This window comes from Cynocephalus volans, chromosome 8 (assembly GCF_027409185.1).
Source record: "Cynocephalus volans isolate mCynVol1 chromosome 8, mCynVol1.pri, whole genome shotgun sequence".
Taxonomy (NCBI): Eukaryota; Metazoa; Chordata; class Mammalia; order Dermoptera; family Cynocephalidae; genus Cynocephalus; species Cynocephalus volans.
The window spans coordinates 114,925,695-114,942,194 of record NC_084467.1 but is presented as its reverse complement, the minus strand read 5'-3'; the positions used below and the strand labels follow the sequence as shown (position 1 = coordinate 114,942,194).

Genomic DNA, 16,500 nt, shown 5'->3' with positions numbered 1-16,500 from the left:
ATAAAAACTCTGCTAAGCTGATTACAAGGACAAAGTTAATTTAGAAATCAGCTCTACTGGGTGGGAGTGGGGGATGGAGAGAAGGGAACTGGATACATGAGGTTAGGAGATTTGGGGAAACTGCGCTTTGTGTAAACTCCCTTTGTTCCTGGAAATCATAATCCTTGGGAGAGACCATGGCTCACTCCTTCAGATTCCTCAGCTCCTTCCATCCAAAACCAGGGGTACAATCAGGGATTGTCCAGAGCCTGGATGTCTTGAACGATGCTGCATTTCAGAGGCTCAGCAGCAGCAGCCCCTGAGCCCCACATCTGTGGATGTCCCCTCCCCCACCCAGGCTGCCTCCTCCACCCCCCTCACTAAGACAGTTAGGTTCAGCATTTTTCACATACCTCTCTCACAACCTTTATCTTACAGGATTGGCAATATGTGTTTATACATCCATCTCCCACACCATACTGAAAGTACCTCAAGGACAGGGACTCCATCTCACTTACCTTTTTATCCCCAGGCCTATGCCCAGCACAACCATTTAAAAAAACAAAAAACCGAAACGCTTACTTAGTTGAACACAGGCTCTCACCCCCCTGGTGGGACCCTCTTCCAGGTTTCCATTTGAAAAATACCAGGGCTCACTTGCTTGCAGAGGTTTTAAGCATCTCTAGGCTCAGCCCCTAAATGCACATCTATCTGAAGTCCACTGACCAGTGGAAATGGCCCAGGATTGACCATGAAGGGACTAAATCCAGATTCGCCCTCCAATGGAACCAGATGGTTCCCCTTGACTGGGGGAATGTGTAGACACAGCACAGGCTTAGAGGAGGCAGATGACAGAGCCTAGACTGAGATTCGGGTATCTAGCAGGCTGCAGGCTTCTCTTCTTGGTTATCTCCACTGAACTCTGCCTCCAGGCATCTTTATCTTATACCAGAGGATTCTCAGAGAAAAAGATTTTCTCATCCTCCCAAAGTCTCCCCAACACAGGTCACAGATCTGAGACTTCCCAAAGCGGAACTGATATTTCTCTAAGGTTTTCTGTTCACTTCTGCCTGGCCAAACCATGATTATCTGTCTATTTCATCTTCCCTTTTTTTTTTTTTTTTTAAATTGAAGGGGTTGCAAATTTCTATAGCAGCGAGAAGTTGAAGAGGAGGGGAGGGTTCGGTGAGGAATGAGATAGGGATCATACCTGTTTTTAACACACCCTTTCTCTGCTTAAAAAAACAGAAATCCCTGGCTCCCCCACTTCCTTTGGGACAGTCTCTGGCCTGGCTTTTCAAGGCCTTCTCAGGTCTGGACCCAGTCTGCTGTTCTGGATCACCACATTTTTCTCCCCGACCCAAGTCCTCAGTTCCAACCAGCCTCAGTGTACCCTGCCCGCTCCAACAGCTACACCTTGACTCAGGAAGTCTGGCCTGTCTGTAATGCTCTCCTGCTTCCGGCCACATCCACATCCTGCCCATCCTCAGCCCCAGCTTCCTCCATGGAGCCTTTCCTGGTCACTTCAGCCCACAGCAAACTCCCCTCTCCTGAGCTCTCCAGCTCTGACTGCACACTGCTATCTTGGCACCAACCACCCTCTGCCTTGCATGACCAGCAGTCTTTGTGCACGTATATCATAGCTTCTTGGAGCAGCGGAACCTCACGCTGTCACTTTTTAAATTCCACATAATGTCTACCAGTATGTTTTGCATATAGTTATGTATGTTTGTTGATTTTTTTTTTTTTTTTTTAAAGAGGGGGCTCTCTGGTTAGTTCATTTGGTTAGAATATGGTGTTACAACACCAAGGTCAAGGGTTTGAATTAGTCACCAAAAATACCCCACCAAAAACATTCTATTTTGTGGAAGAGGAAATTGAGGCCTCCTGAGGTTAAGTAATTTGCACCTAAATCACAACAAAGTGAAATCCTTAAGGGCAGGGATAGTATTTTATTCACTTTTCAATACTGATGCCTGGCACAGTGCCTCGCACATCATAAGCACACAATACATTTCTGCTGAACAAAGGAACAGTCCTTCGTCTTCCCACACACCTTCCAGTGAGGATACACTCTTCATATTGCCTCAGAAGGAAATGAGGAGCAGAGAGAAAAAGCGTCAAGTCGCTCTGTCCAGAAGAAGAAGCTACGTTTCCTAACCTGGCCTGGAGTGGGGCAGCCTCCTGGGATAGCTCTACTGGGCACCAAGTGTCACCTCCAGAGACTCAAGTCCCTGCTGTCCCCTCCCTGCCTCAAAACCCAGGCCCTGCAGCTTTTGGGGAGATTCACCCACCAGCTTGCAGAGCCAGGCCCCCAGAGGAATGAAGCAGCAGCACTGTCTCCTGGGAAACTGATGGAATTTGCTAGAGAGTGCTAGAGATTTCCACCCCTGGATTTAAGACCCTTAACCTTGAGGAGGTTGGCTGGCTGCAAAGCCCATTTATTTCAATACTACCCCAATTTTGTGAAATGGGCTTGAGGAGGGCAGAGAAGAATAAGGACTGCAGGCCCTGGAGATGACAGGGGTTAATAAAAGTTGCCAGAGAATTTAAATGTGGAGGGAGGGAGAAATTGGGGGCTTGGAGAGGGTTAATGGAGGGGGAGAGAGTGGGATGGAGAGAAGAAAGAAAAATGTATCTTCAGTGATGTCTGGGAATTAGAGCAGCTTTTATCCTGGGTGCTCCAAGAACTTAATCAGGTTTGCAATGCCTGAGAATCGAGAGTGGGAAGGTATAAGAACTGGGGCTGTGGGACGGAGAGGGACCAGAGTCGCAGAATGCGGAACCCAAGCGTTCTGACTTTCTCAACCTCACAGCATGTGCATCTACCAGACAGGATGGAGAGCAAGCAAGACAAGGCAAAAAGTAGTGCCTTCAGACTCAGGAGGGATGCTATAGCTAGAAGGAAAATGACACACAGAAATGCAGCACTGTTGTACACCAGTGCTCTGGTGAGTGGAAGGACTGGGGTAAAGATAGAGAGGTATCTGTCCAGACATGTATGAGGGTGACAAGTGGGGTATGTGTGAATTTATGCATATGCATACAGAGAGACTGCATCCACAATAATGTAGAAGAGGTAGGCCTGGCCCATGGCTCACTTGGGAGAGTGTGGTGCTGATAACACCAAGGCCATGGGTTCGGATCCCTATATAGGGATGTCCGGTTGGCTCACTTGGGAGAGCCTAGTGCTGACAACACCAAGTCAAGGGTCAAGATCCCCTTAGCAGTCATCTTTTAAAAAAAATAAAAATTAAAAAAAATAACATAGAAGTGGTGAAGTGCAGTCTTCAGGAGTTTCCTTCTGGGAATGATCCCTACTCTCCACCCAACTTCCCTGCTTGGGTTCTAGTCCTGGCTCTGTCAATCATTAGCTCTATCATCTTGGACAATCTAATTTCTTTCAGTCCCTGTTTGTCTATCTGTAAGATAGGGATAATAACACCTACCTTTAACAGATTACTGTAGGCGTTAAATTAGTTACTAATATACACAAAGCACAAAGTGGGCCCTTCACAAAAGTGAGTATCCTCCTCCCTCACTAGGAGAGAGCCCATTCTTTTTCCTGACTCCTGAGACTGCCTCTCCTGGACTTTACATTTCAAGATCACCGACATAGCAGCCTCTTTCTCCTCCACCTCTGCCTACCCACCCCCAAACCCCTACAAAGCCCCCTCCAGGAGATTACCAAGTAAACTGGCCCAGAGGCCCTGGGAAGAAACCAGACAGGAACTGGTAGGTCATGAAGGGGCATAACTTTCTCATTTCTGAATGCATGAAGAGGAATTTCCCTATTTACATGATAACAGCTCCCAGAAATTGGGGAGATTAAGAAACTTGTCCCCTATCCTGTCCCTGCAGCCCAACTTCCACCCCTTAGCAAGTCATTTAACTTCTCTAGATCTCTGTTTTCTTATCTATTAAGTGAAGAAATAATAACTACCCTGCCTACATAATAGGATGAGATGGTGCATGTGAAAAAGTTGCTAGAATTGGAAAGCACTGTATATATAGATCCAAAGTTAAAAGTCTCTAAAGGTGGGAGGAAAGGGATTGAGGCATTATGAACATCCTTCGTCTACGGGGCAGTATGTACAGTTCCCACCCCCATTGACTAAAACATGTATCCTACATCTAAGTTTTGCCTCATAGGTGGTCGTCATAGCAAGGCAGGGAGATGGATGTGGACTTGGCATTCCTAGGCTGAGAACTGGGGAAGAGAGCTGGGCAAGGAACCAAGAGAGGAAGAAGGCCGGGCCTCCTCTTGCCCCTGCACAGCTGCCTCAACTCCAAGGGACGCAGAATGTGGCTCTGCTGTGCCAGTTAAGGAGCCTGTGTGGGCTTTGTCATGAGACAAAAGAGGGTTTGAATCCGGGATCTAACCTTGAACAAGTTAAACTTTCAACTTTGGTTTCCTTATCTATAAAATGGGAGTAACACTAACTTGAAAAGCACATACGAGGAATTCAATAAAAGGTAACTTTGATGCTTTGGTATAGAGCTAACCTCCTAAAATCACTTTTCACCACCCTAGGCAAGGCTCCCCAGGGCACAGGCTAAGAAGGAGGGCTGAGGGCATCCCCGTGCAGGTGGGAAAAAGCCATCCAGGACCCCAGCCTCCATTCTGCCAGGGATGGGCTGATGTGGAAGTTGACATTTGGGAGATCCTGTACTCAGATTCTCCCCAGGCCCCCACTCTGTGTTTTACCCCATGCCTCTGTATGGCTCTGGTCCTCTCCAGAAGTCAGCCTTGCATGGTACAGAGGAACATTTGTAGTTCATGGATCTATGAGACTGTGTGTAATACTAGAAACAAACACAAGATTGTAAACCTTTTTATTTGCCAAGTAAATATCTTTAAAAAAAATCATTTACTAGCACTGTCATATCATCAAAGAAAAACGATTTAACACCAAAATATGTAAGACAGAATGTCAGAATAAAAGATTGTTTTAAACATTTGAATGAGTTTACCTTTATGAAACACTCACTCCCTTTTCCTCCTAGTACTCATTCTGCGACGTACCAGGAAAAATCCTGTCCCAGCCTAGCATCGGTCCCTGCTGACATGTGGAATCTCTCGCAAAGGCGAAGGGTGCAGGCTTTGCGGTTAGCTGGTTCCTACAACAACCAGCAAGACACTGAAGGTATCTGCACCTCACTTTCTCATCCATGAAATGGGGATCATTACAGAGCTGGTCTCAGGGGGTTACCGTATAGATTAAATTAGATAATGCATATAAAATAGTTGGCACAAGGGCTCAATAAATGGTCCATATTATCTCCAGACTCTGAAATGCTGCCACCTCGGGGCTAGTGTCCCTCCTCATTTCACACAAGAGCTCTGATTCTAGTCACTCAAATGCCAATCTCTCCCACTTTGCTCTCTCAAGTCCTTTCCCCAGACTTTTCCTGAGACCTCCAGCCAGGGAAAGACTGGTCAGTTTCCCCTTCTGGGCCTGCCACAACTCACATGTCTCCATGAGAATTACAAAGAAGAGGCTTACTGAAGCCCAGGACCAAGAATCTGGGCAGCTGGGGCTAGAAAACAAAAGAGAATCATAATGAGGAGATGGAAAGGAGGCACAGACAGCTCAACTGCTTATATGTCCAGCCACGAGTTCATAAACAACAAGCATTACTGAGCACCTCTTTCAGTGCTAGACACTGTTCCATGCACTTTCCATGGATTAACATATTTAGTTGCCATCACAGCCCTATGAGGTATTATTACTATCCTTACCTTACAGATGAGCAAACTGAGACACAGAGAAGGCACATAACCTGTTCAAGCTTACACGACTACCACATGTTGGAGATGGGCATGGAATGTGAGTCTATGACTCAATCACCATTTAATACTGCCTCCTTCCAACACTGTAGCACTCTCATCTAATCGATCAATTGATCAGATACTTAAGGGGCACTTACTGTATTCATAGCATTGTGCCAGAAACTATAGGAATAAATAGGGGATACAAAGAAGTCCTAGAGGAGTTCCATGAGAGCGAGCTGTTCTCAAGTCAAAGGGGTAAGTGGAGAGGGATCAGAGGGGGAGTTTCCTCACCCCTGCCTCACAGGAGAGCCCAAAGCAGAGCCAGGACAACCATCCGTTCAGCTCTGGTAAGGAGTAGAAGGTGACAAGGCCTAGCTCCTTCCTCCTTCTCCTTGCACAGGTTCTCTGAACTCCTGGGATGTGGCACGGAGCACTTGGTTCACACCCTCCCTTTGGGTTTAAGTGAGTAGAAAGCAGAAAGTGGAGTCAATCCAGGTCGAGCAGCAGAACCCAGTATCCTGATTTCTCCCACGTCTCTCTCAGCTCTTCCCCAATCTCAACGCCCTGCTCTGGGCAGAAGTGGGACATCTGGAGTGTATGTGTGCTTGTGTGTACCACAGGGAGGGAGAGCAGAACTAGTCTTTCAGACTCCCTGTTCTCCTCCACGATGTAGCCGGGAGTTGGTACTGGGGATTTAGGGGACCCTTGGGCCTCTTCCCTTTACCTTTTACTCCCCTCAAAAGCAGTGGCAGGAATGCCAGGGGGAGCTCTGGGGGACTGGAGGGACAGATTTTTCTCCTACCCCCACATCCAGCCCTCCCCTGTAGGCAGCTCCCGCCCCAAGCCGGCCTGTCATCCCACATTGCTCTGATTAGCTATAATCTTTCTTTTTCAATTTCTCCTCCCCGAGACTAGGGAGCGAGAAAATCTCCCAGAAAATGAATAAATATTTCAATTTTCGGTGCAATCAGTCTGAGGAGCTGGCGCATGATGGAAATGGGGGGAAGGATAATGGTTTTCATTTAGATAAGATACAGAAAATTATTTAGTGAAAAATGAAGATTGATGAAGCCCATTGAAATTCTTTAAAATGTGATTTTTATTTCTCGGCCTAGGCTGAATCTCCACTTCCCCTCCCCTCTCGGCTCCCCTCAATTCTGTCGCCTTCTCCTGCCACCTACTCCCCTTCACCATTCCTCAACCCCCTGGTAACCAACTCTCCCCCCCAACCCCTCCACCCCACCGTTTCCCCTTTCAACACCCAGTCACTGACCTAGAACTCCTTCTTTCTAAGGATGGAGACCAAGAAGAGGGGGCCTTAACATGCCCCCCACCTCCAGTCTCAGTCTAGTCCCAGTCTCCCCAGGCCCCGCTCCTCTCCTCCCCACCTCTTCCTGATCGATCCCTTGCTGAGCTTGCCCTGAACACTCACTAGTGATTTCCTCTCCTTTCCTGTCTATTCTCTCCCTTTCTTTCCTTGGGTGTCCTCTCCCCCAGCCCAAGTAATTTTGCACACTTTGTCAGGTCTTGCTTTCACCACTGTCGGAGGCAGGGAGGTGGGAGCTCATCATTCCCTAAACATTCCCTCCCATCCCCCTTTCCAAAGGGAGAAAGGCACACAACACATACTTCTTTCTGTGCCCGATTCAATCCACATGTCTCTCCTGTTTGCTAACTGCAGCTTTTGTTCCTTAAAGCTCATTCGTATCCATGTTGCTGACATGTGAGGGCTACAGGAAAGGGGCAGACATAAGCTTGCCCCCAACACATACCAAGACTGACCCAGCTGCCCCCTCTCCCACCCGCACAGCCCTCCCCCTTCTGCCCTGTCTAGCAGCCTAGCTGAACAAAGTCAGAACTTAAGTCATCTTACCAACTTTCTGCCAAGTGGCTGGCCTGGCCTGCCAACCCCAGGGCCGGGCCTCCTCCTTTCCTCCAGCACCACCTCCCACTCTGGGCTCACACCATGGATGTGTGCCCTTCCCATGGCTTAAGTGTGTGCTGGGGGGAAGCAGGGGTGCCCTATGGGGAAAGAGGAATCAAGGCCTGCCCCCACCAACTCAGCCAGGCTTTGCCATCAGAGTAGTGGAGGGTCCTGGCAAGGAGAGGAGGGGTCCAGCATACACCTCGCCCCCAGACACACACCCACAACCCCACCAAGGGGACTGAGAGCAGGACAAGGCCTGAGGTTATTCTATTCAAGCTGACTTCCCTTTTCCCAGATCCCCCCTGCAACCAAAAGAGACCACCTCCTCCATTTTGTAGTCTGTACATCTCCATAGGTGTCTGTTTAAGTTTCTTTGTTTGCTCGAGGGTTGGTATCTGTAGAAGGGCTTCTGCGTGTGTGTATGCCATGTCCTTGTAAACGCCTGTCTGCATACATGCACTGTGTACATGAGTTTTGATGTTTGGGTGTATGAATGTCGACTATGTGCCGATTTGGGGGAGGAATCTGTCTTCCTCAGATGTGTCAGTGTCTTTGTGTCTATGTGTCTGTCTCAGTGTGGGGGATGTTTGTGGGCAGGTCTACATCTCAGTAGGTGAGTAGTCTGTCTCAGTGTCTGTGACTGTTTTATGTTGTTTGTGTGTCAGTTTCTATGTGTCAGCTCCATTTTAGGGGGAGGGAGGGGCTCAGCAGGATTAAATCTTCCTTACAGTCAGACCCAGGAGGTAAGACCCCACTCCCACCGACTCCGCTCCTGGCTGGAGTCTGGACCCCTTGGTTGCCTCAACCCTCTTCCCTCTCCCTCACCTCAGCCCTGCCAGGATACACTAACATCCTCATCTCTCAACCACCTCCCACACCTCCCTGCCTCTCCCCTGCCAGCTCCAAATAAGCCCCAGACATCAACACTTTCCTGACCCCAAACGGGGTGTCAATCCTCCTTAAGTGCCCCCCTCCAAACCGACCCGGTCTGAGGTTGCCTTTGGAACTCCACTGTCCACCCCAGAGCCTCGGCAGGCAGGGGTTCTAAAATCCCCACCAGAGGTCCCGAGGCACCCCTCCCTTCGTCTAGAGGGGGCGGCCCCAGGCAGTCTGGAGCCACAGTTCAAACGAACTCAGTCCCCTCAGGGACTGGGCTAGAGTTGGGGATCGATCCTCTTCCCAATATTTTCGGGAGCCTGGGCGCCCTGCTTTCCGCACACCCCACCGCCCAAATCTGAAATCCCACCCTCTTCCCAGCCTTCTGGGCCAGGACCCAGGCGTCCGGACCCCGGCCTCACAGGGTGGGGGTAGGTAGGTCTGCCAGAGGTTCCTGAAAAGACTTTGAGCGTTCGGGTCCCTTTTTTACCCCGGCCCCCAGCCCCTGCTGCCCCGATTCTCCGTTCTCCCGCGCAGCCAGAGAAACAACTTGGGCAAATCAACGGAAAACTCCTTCTAGCCAGACCCCGTTACTCCGCACCCCCTTCCCCCAGGGCTCGGCGCGGGGACCCAGCCCCCGCCTCGTGGAGTCCGGACCCCGGCGACCGGACGCGGGCCGCCGGGCACCCCAGCGCTCCGCCAGCGGGGGCGCAGTCCTCCAACCCCGGGGTGGGAGCTGAGCGTCCGGGGCGGGCTGGGGGCCCTTACCTTGGGAGAAAGTATCGGAGAGAGTGAGGATCCAGACGAGGAGGCTCAGCATGCTGTCCGCCCGCCGTGCGCCCGCCCGCGGCTGGGGCCCGGACTTGGCGAGGGAGCGAGAGGAGCGGGCTGGGGAGGAGGGGAGCCCGGGAGCCCGCCCCCCGCCCGCCCTGCACACACGCACACACGCGCGCACAAACTCACTTCCCTCCCTCCGTTCTCCTGCTCTCTCTTTCCTTCCAGTCCCTTTCTCGTCCCGTTTCTTTCTCCGCCACCCCCGCCCCCTTTAATTGTTTCTGGTCTCAAGCTTTATCTCTCCGGGTCTCTTTCGGTCTCTGTGCCTGCCGCTCTCCCTTTCTCTCGCCTTCTCTTCCTTCCCTCTCCTCCTCCCCGTCTCCCTCCCGCCCTCCTCCTGACGTCTACTCTCCCTCCGACGGCGCCTCCCTCCACAAGCCCGCCCCCTGCCCCCCCGCCACGCGCGCGCACACACACATTTACACCCCTCGCTGGAACTGAGATGGAAGGAGAGCAAAGAGAGAAAGGAATTGAGGGCACAGGCAGAGGGGGTAAAGAACGTGACGATCGCGCGTTCTGGGGCAGGGACGCTGGACCTCTGCCCACCAGCACCTCCTCCCATTTATAGACACAGTCTTGGTCCCGGGCTACAGAACTAAGCAGTGCATGGGGGGAGGGGACACGGGCTCTAGACAAGCTTCTAGCCCAGAAGATGCCTGTAATGGGGAAGGGTATGCGAGTTTACGTACGTGTTTGGGTGTGTATCTAGTAGTGGGGAGGGGGGAGGGATGGAGTCGAAGAACGTAAAGATACCTCTTTTTTTTTTTTTTTAATCCCACAGCCAGAATCAAACCCCTAGATTCCCCAAATGAAGAACTCTCAATTGATGAATGCTTGCAGTGGGGGAGGGGCATATATTCCTCTTCTTGGACTTGCCTTGAGCCCCTGCCAGGGGGCTTCACCCAGCCACGGTGGAGCCAGGCTAAGTGTGGAGTCCTAGCATGCTGGGAAGAGGCACAGTTGACTCCTTCCTTTGTTCATTTTAGGCATCTTCCCATCCAGAAGGAAGGCTAGCCAACTCGACGGCTCTGAAGGGCCAAGACCTCATCTCTCCTCTCCAACAGCAAGCCAAAGGAGAGAACAGCCAGGAAAGGATTTCTAAGCACACAGGAGTCTGAGATCCTTTGGGGTCGAGAGATAGAGGAATTAGGGAGGGAGGGAATTCCTAGTGAGAGTAATGAGGGCAGTCAGGAGGGGTCTCCTTTCTTAAGGACCCAGTTTGGCAACTAGCTCCTCTCCCAACCCCAAACCAAATGCTTCTGCCCACAGGGTTGCTGAGAGTGCCTGCGGTCTGGGCCCTAGGGGATGAATTGAGGGGAAATAATAGAGGAGTCTCAGGAATTGCACAACTTCACAGTAATGCACTGGTCTAGGGAAATCTCCACCTCTTTCCTCCCAGATTCTAGGTCTCCCAGGTCCCTAACACTCTTCGCCAAGATTTCTGGATTTAAGCCCCCAGCTAGGCACATGGCTCTCTAGTGCCCTCTGCTGATATGAGGCGGCCACAACTCCTCTTTCCTCTAGGGATCCTGACACCAGGCTCAATGGTCCAGACACATCCATGCACAACGAGAGAACACAGAAACACAGGCAGAAAAACACACAAGTTCATATTCAGAAGTGCGATATGCAAAGACCCAGAGAATCCTTTCTCTGTTTGAAAACATATATGCACAGGCAAACACACGGTTTAAAAATAAAGAGCCATACCTAGCCCAGAGAAATAGAAATACAATTCCAAACACATACCAACACAGAGACATGTAAGGGCTTTCCATTTATTCATTCACTAATCATGCATTCCACAGATATTTCTTTAGTGCCTGCTATGTTCCAGTCACAATTCTAGGTTTTGGGAATACAACATGAAAAAAAATTTGACAAAGTCACTCCTTTTAAGCTTCATTCTGGAAGGGAAGGAGAGGCAGTAAAAAGAAATATGCCAGGCTGTGGCAAATGCCATGGAAGACAAACAAAGAAGGACAGAAGGAATGGGAAGTGGAAGACAGGGAGGAATTGCTATTCTCATAGGTAGTCGAGGACAGGGGGTCTGCCAACGTAACATCTGAACACAGACCTAAGGAATCAAGGGATCTGTCTACTCGTCTGAGGGAAGAATGAGGCAGCAGCAGCAACAGCAGATGCAAAGGTCCTGAGGTGGGGCTGTTCTGGAAGTATCAACAGGACAGCCTTTCCTCCTTTTCACTCTGCATGAAGGTGCATGCAGGGAGGTCTAGAGTGACAGGGATTTAGGAAAGCGTTAAAAAGAAAAAGCTCCTAAGTGAGGGAAGAGAATATTCTGAGCTTAGTGCTTCTTACCCAACTTCCAGCTTCTGATATTCAGGCTTGACAGCTGTTCTCAGTGTAACAAGGGACTGGGTTATCAAAGCTTTTGACTTCCCTTGGGCCTCCTGTCTCACCCTAGCAACAGAGAAGCCGAATTTCTCCCTAACAGCCAAAGCAGCAATCTTGCATCTCTACCATGGTCCCTTAACTTTCCTTCCCCCTCTCCTTTTGATTACAAATTCTCACCAACTCAGTTCATAGCAAACTTACTTCTCCAGAATTCCCTCTACATAAGCCACTCAGCATTCCAGATCCCAGAGCTTAATGTCCCACCCCTGCCTAGAGTTTCTCAACACCAGCCATGCATTAGAATCTCCTGATGGGCTTTTTTAAAATACCAGTGTTATGGCCTCATCCCCCAAAGATGAGTTGTTCTAGCGTGAAGCCCAAGCATCAGTATTTTTAAACCTATCCCCAGGTAATTCTAATGGGCAGCCAGGGCTGAGAACTACTAAACTAAGCAAACCCCTGCATTCTGGGCACTGCCTTCAGCAAGCCTGACACCACCAGGGCACTCTGCCCTCTTCTCTTCACTAGCATTTCTTCTGCCCATTGACAATCCTGTATCACTCTCCCCTCTTTCAGAGGGCAACCCCAAGTAAGCTCCCCAACTTTGCCCCATTCTCATCTCTGTAGCACTAACCTTCACAATTCTGTCTGACTGGAATAACTGAGTCTCCTAGAATCTAATAACATGAATTTCATCAAACCAGGTGCATCTGGGGTAGAGTCCCCTGTATCAGACAACTACTCTGAAAACGAAGCGTGTGTCTTTTCCATCAGACTAGACCTGCCTCCCTAGGATAGGATATCTGTCTCCACATTGAACTTGGGATCCTTGTGGGGAAAGGCTGTGCATGTCCCCTCAGTCTGGAGTTCCCCAAGGCAGAGAAGAAGCTGGGTAAACCCCATCCCCATCAGAGAGTCAGTAAGTAGTTGAGAGCAAAGCACATGGGTACTGAAACCAGACCAAGGGGATTGAACCCCTTACTTTCTGTATGACCTTAGACAGTTTATGTACTTAACCTCTGTGATCCTGGTTGCTTCATCTGAAAATAAGAATAACAATAGTACTTATTTCATGGGATTAGTTGTGAGGATTGGATGAGTCAATACCTGTACAGCTCTTAGAACAGTGCTAGGCACACAGCGAATACTCAGTGAATGCTAGCTGTGATTATTTTTGGTTTTGGAGCTCCCCAAAGCAGAGACCTTTTGAATCTTCCTCCTGTGGATTTGTCTTTATCCCATGCATAGATCCCTGCCCAAACAGAAGCATGCGGGCATGGAGGTAGAGATAGTAATCCCTAAGGATGCTACTTCACCTAGAAAAAAGGAGCAAAGCAGCCGAAGGTTATATATGGAGTTAAGAGAAATATTAATAATTTTTTGAGCACAAAAGCAAAAGGATCAAGAGGTCAGGGAGTGAGCAGGAAGGCAATTTATGACCACAAGCAGGAGAAGCCACCTTGAGAGACAGAAATGAATTCTTTGTCTCAATGAAGGCTAAGAACAGCAGAACAATTCTATAAATTGTTCTATTTCCCCCTAGAGGGGGCGGAGAATTGTGTCCCTGCTGCTTACCAGAGACGGAGGAGAGAAAGGCCAAGATCCTGATTTTCATCCCGAAAAATAATTCTGACCCTCAAGGAAACCTTGAGTCCCTGTGGGTGAGGGATCACCAGAGGTCACCTTGTGTCTCCCCGCACTGCAGAGACTGAAGCCCAGAGCAGAGAGAGATGAGCCCCTTCCTCAAAAGTCCACCCAGCAAAAGGGGATCTTCATTCTTTCACTTCTGTGTCTTACGGCCCTGGTGGCTGTATAAGTCTTTCCAGATATTTGGCCTTGAGCTTTCCTGCTGCTATCCGAGTCCATTTTCTCTTATTCTTTTCCTTAAGATGCCCAGATTTTGAGATGTACAAGAATCAGGGCAGAAGCAAGGGACTGCCTTAATGGCAGTGGGGAGAGACTCCAACTTGCACTGTGAGGGGAGAGAATGGGGCAGGAAGAAGAACAGCGTCAGTCAAAGAACCCCTCCTTAGAGGTCAGGACACCCTGAGTCTGTGGCTAGCCAGGCCTGGCCTCTCTGTACAGATTACCTGGCCCTGCAAAAAGAGTGAGAAGAGGAATTCTGGACCTGAGAACTGGTAGCTCTTCATTTCAGATTTGCTAACTGCATTACATCTTGCCAAGGACCACCGGGCCCCCTCCCTCCTCTGTGCAGATCAAAGACATTCGGAGGCCCAGCTTCCCGGTGCATTAAGTCATGAGGCTGCCGGGGGAAAGCTGAGCAGGAACCAAGCACCCTGGGCAGCAGTGTGGTTACCAAGTGGCTGTCCTCAGCCTCCTAAAGAAGGGGAAGGTGGACCACGGAGGTAGGGCTCCATGGATGGGGCTTGGGTGTCAAAAGATACATGAGGAAGAGTGCTGCTATTTAAGTCAAAGGACTGAGGACTAGACCCCACAAGGGACTACTGAGGAGGAGGCCCACATTTTTGGAGGAGGAATGGTCTGGATGGGTTGAAGCTGATCAGAGTCAGGGTCTTAGAAAAGATACCCTTGGCAAAGACACGTGCGTATTTAGCATGTACCAGCATCGCCTGTGGACAACTGTGATCCACTCCATACCACCCATTTTCAACCCTTCCCTTTTCAGTGCTTCATATTCCAGCTCCAACATGGGGAGGCAATTTGTGCTAAATGGACCAGTCATCTCTTATTAGGTTTAATGAGGATTTCATTGCTTGAGCTCACAGGGATTGGAAGATTTCTGCTTCCAATGAGTAGCCCAGTGGAGGAGACCTGCCCTGGGAAAGAGGGAAGAGGATTAGGGTTCAGCAATCCTGTGCAGAGGCACTGAGGTGGGGAGTAGGTATGGTGGGGAGGGGAAAGAGGGAATAGAAAAATGGAGAAATATAAATTAATAATCCAAACATGAGGATGGGGTCTCAGACAACATGAAGTCCATTTCCATTTGAGATGGTGAAATGATGTGTCAAAGGTCACAAAATATGTTCTAGTTGAGCTGGAACCAAAACCCAAGTCTCTTGCCTCTCAGGCCAGGATTCACTCATACATGTCACTAACTCCAATCTTCCCACCCTTGTGCCCCAGACTCATTCTAAATGCTTTTGTCAGCAAAGGCATTCCTTAAGCCCAAACATCTCTGATGATTGTGCAGCTCTGGTCTCCTGCAGGTATCTGAAAATCAGAGAGAATCAAGCAAACAGGAAGCAGGGGATACTGAGAAGAAGAGGGAAGTCTCTCATCTTCCGTTGGCCCTTGGTTTTAGATTCTTTGGATTCTACTCCTAAGCCCACAGTCTCTTGACCTTTAGCATTCCCCAGGTTTCCTTGAAGATCTAAAACCACCCATCATCAGATCCATTTAGTATCAGGGCTGGGTTGTAGGATATTGATTTATGTTTGCATGCAAGCTAGTGATGAGATTAAATTGACAGCTAAGATTATGGCCTGAAGTTGTATTAAGAACAATGAACATTACAGTAGGTTTCAGAGTAAAGTTGAGTAAGGTTTATATGAATGGAAATGTAAGGGTTAGGCTCACTTAACCCTAATGATAAGAGAAGCCATTACTTTAAAGCGCAACTCTTAATGTCACTCCAACCTTCATAACTCCCCGGTAGAAGCTTGCTAAGGGTTTTGATTGAGATTAATTAATTATTAGTTTGTTCACCCATTCATCCATCTACTCATCCCACGAACATGTATTAAAAGCTGACTCTGTGCCAGGCACTGGGCTAAGCACCTGTGATACAAAGAAGAATAAAACACACCCCACCCCTTTGTTCTCCCGGAGCTCATGGTGTAGTGGGAATGACAGACATAATTACAACAGAGCAGGAAGTGCAGAGGTAGAAAAATGCCCACGTTTTTTGAGAGCAGAACAGGGGTTATTGCATTCAGCCTGGATGAATTAAGAAAAGTTTTCTAGAGTTGAGTACTGAGAATTAGGATCTTTAGTCAAAGTCTGAAGTGTGACCTTAGATAAGATAGCTCCCCTTTCTGGGCCTCAGCTTCCTGCTAGCTCTGATACCCTCATGGTACTGGGATAGTCTTTGTCTCTCATATGGAGTCAGAGCCTATTGAGAGGATTTATCAGGGCCCATAGGGTGTTCTATAAATGCTCATGTTTGAGAACTGCTTCTTGAAACTCCCGTGGTCCATTTTCTCCTGAGGAATCAAAGCCAAGATTCCCCCCAAAGCCCAGGATTGGGGACCCATCTCCTAACTCCCACTCCCTTCACCTGACTTGGTGGGCCTTCCTACGTGTCACGGCTGTGCTCTAGGCCTATGGTGCTCCTCCCTGCTTCCACTGGCTTCCCAGCTTCTGTGCCAGGGAGCAGGACTAGCTGTGCCTGCCAGGCAGGGTCTGGCTGCTGGCTCGGGTGGCATTTCCTAAATGGACAGATGGAGAATGTTGGCTTAATGTCTCTCCAGTGCTTCTATTCCGGCATCCAAGACACAGCCAGCAATAAGACTCTGGCACCAAGTCCCCCCTTCCAGGCAATGGCAGTTTCCCCTTGTCCACTAGCCCTTAGTCCTGGGCCTCAAATCTTCCCCCGGCCACATCCCTAGGTCCTCCCCATGTAGAATGCTAGTCTAGGCTTTGGGAATAGATCCAGGAGAAAGCAAGTTCAGAGGAAAAAGTTGCCCCCACACACCAAAAACAAAACGAAAAACCCTGGCTTCAGTGCTCCTCTTTCAAGAATCGCACCACCCTCCACCCTGGCATTCAAACT

The 16,500-nt window shown here is 49.3% G+C and overlaps 1 protein-coding gene across 1 annotated transcript in view; it reads right to left on the bottom strand.

Annotated features, from left to right (window-relative positions):
- Positions 1–9,399, bottom strand: part of KIRREL1 (kirre like nephrin family adhesion molecule 1) — a 93,877-nt gene extending 84,478 nt beyond the window's left edge. Inside the window, exon 1 of the mRNA XM_063106215.1 lies at positions 9,327–9,399. Within this exon, the coding sequence (XP_062962285.1) occupies positions 9,327–9,378 (52 nt within the window). The 5' untranslated portion in view covers positions 9,379–9,399. The remainder of the gene's footprint in view (positions 1–9,326) is intronic.
- Positions 9,400–16,500: the final 7,101 nt, after the last annotated feature.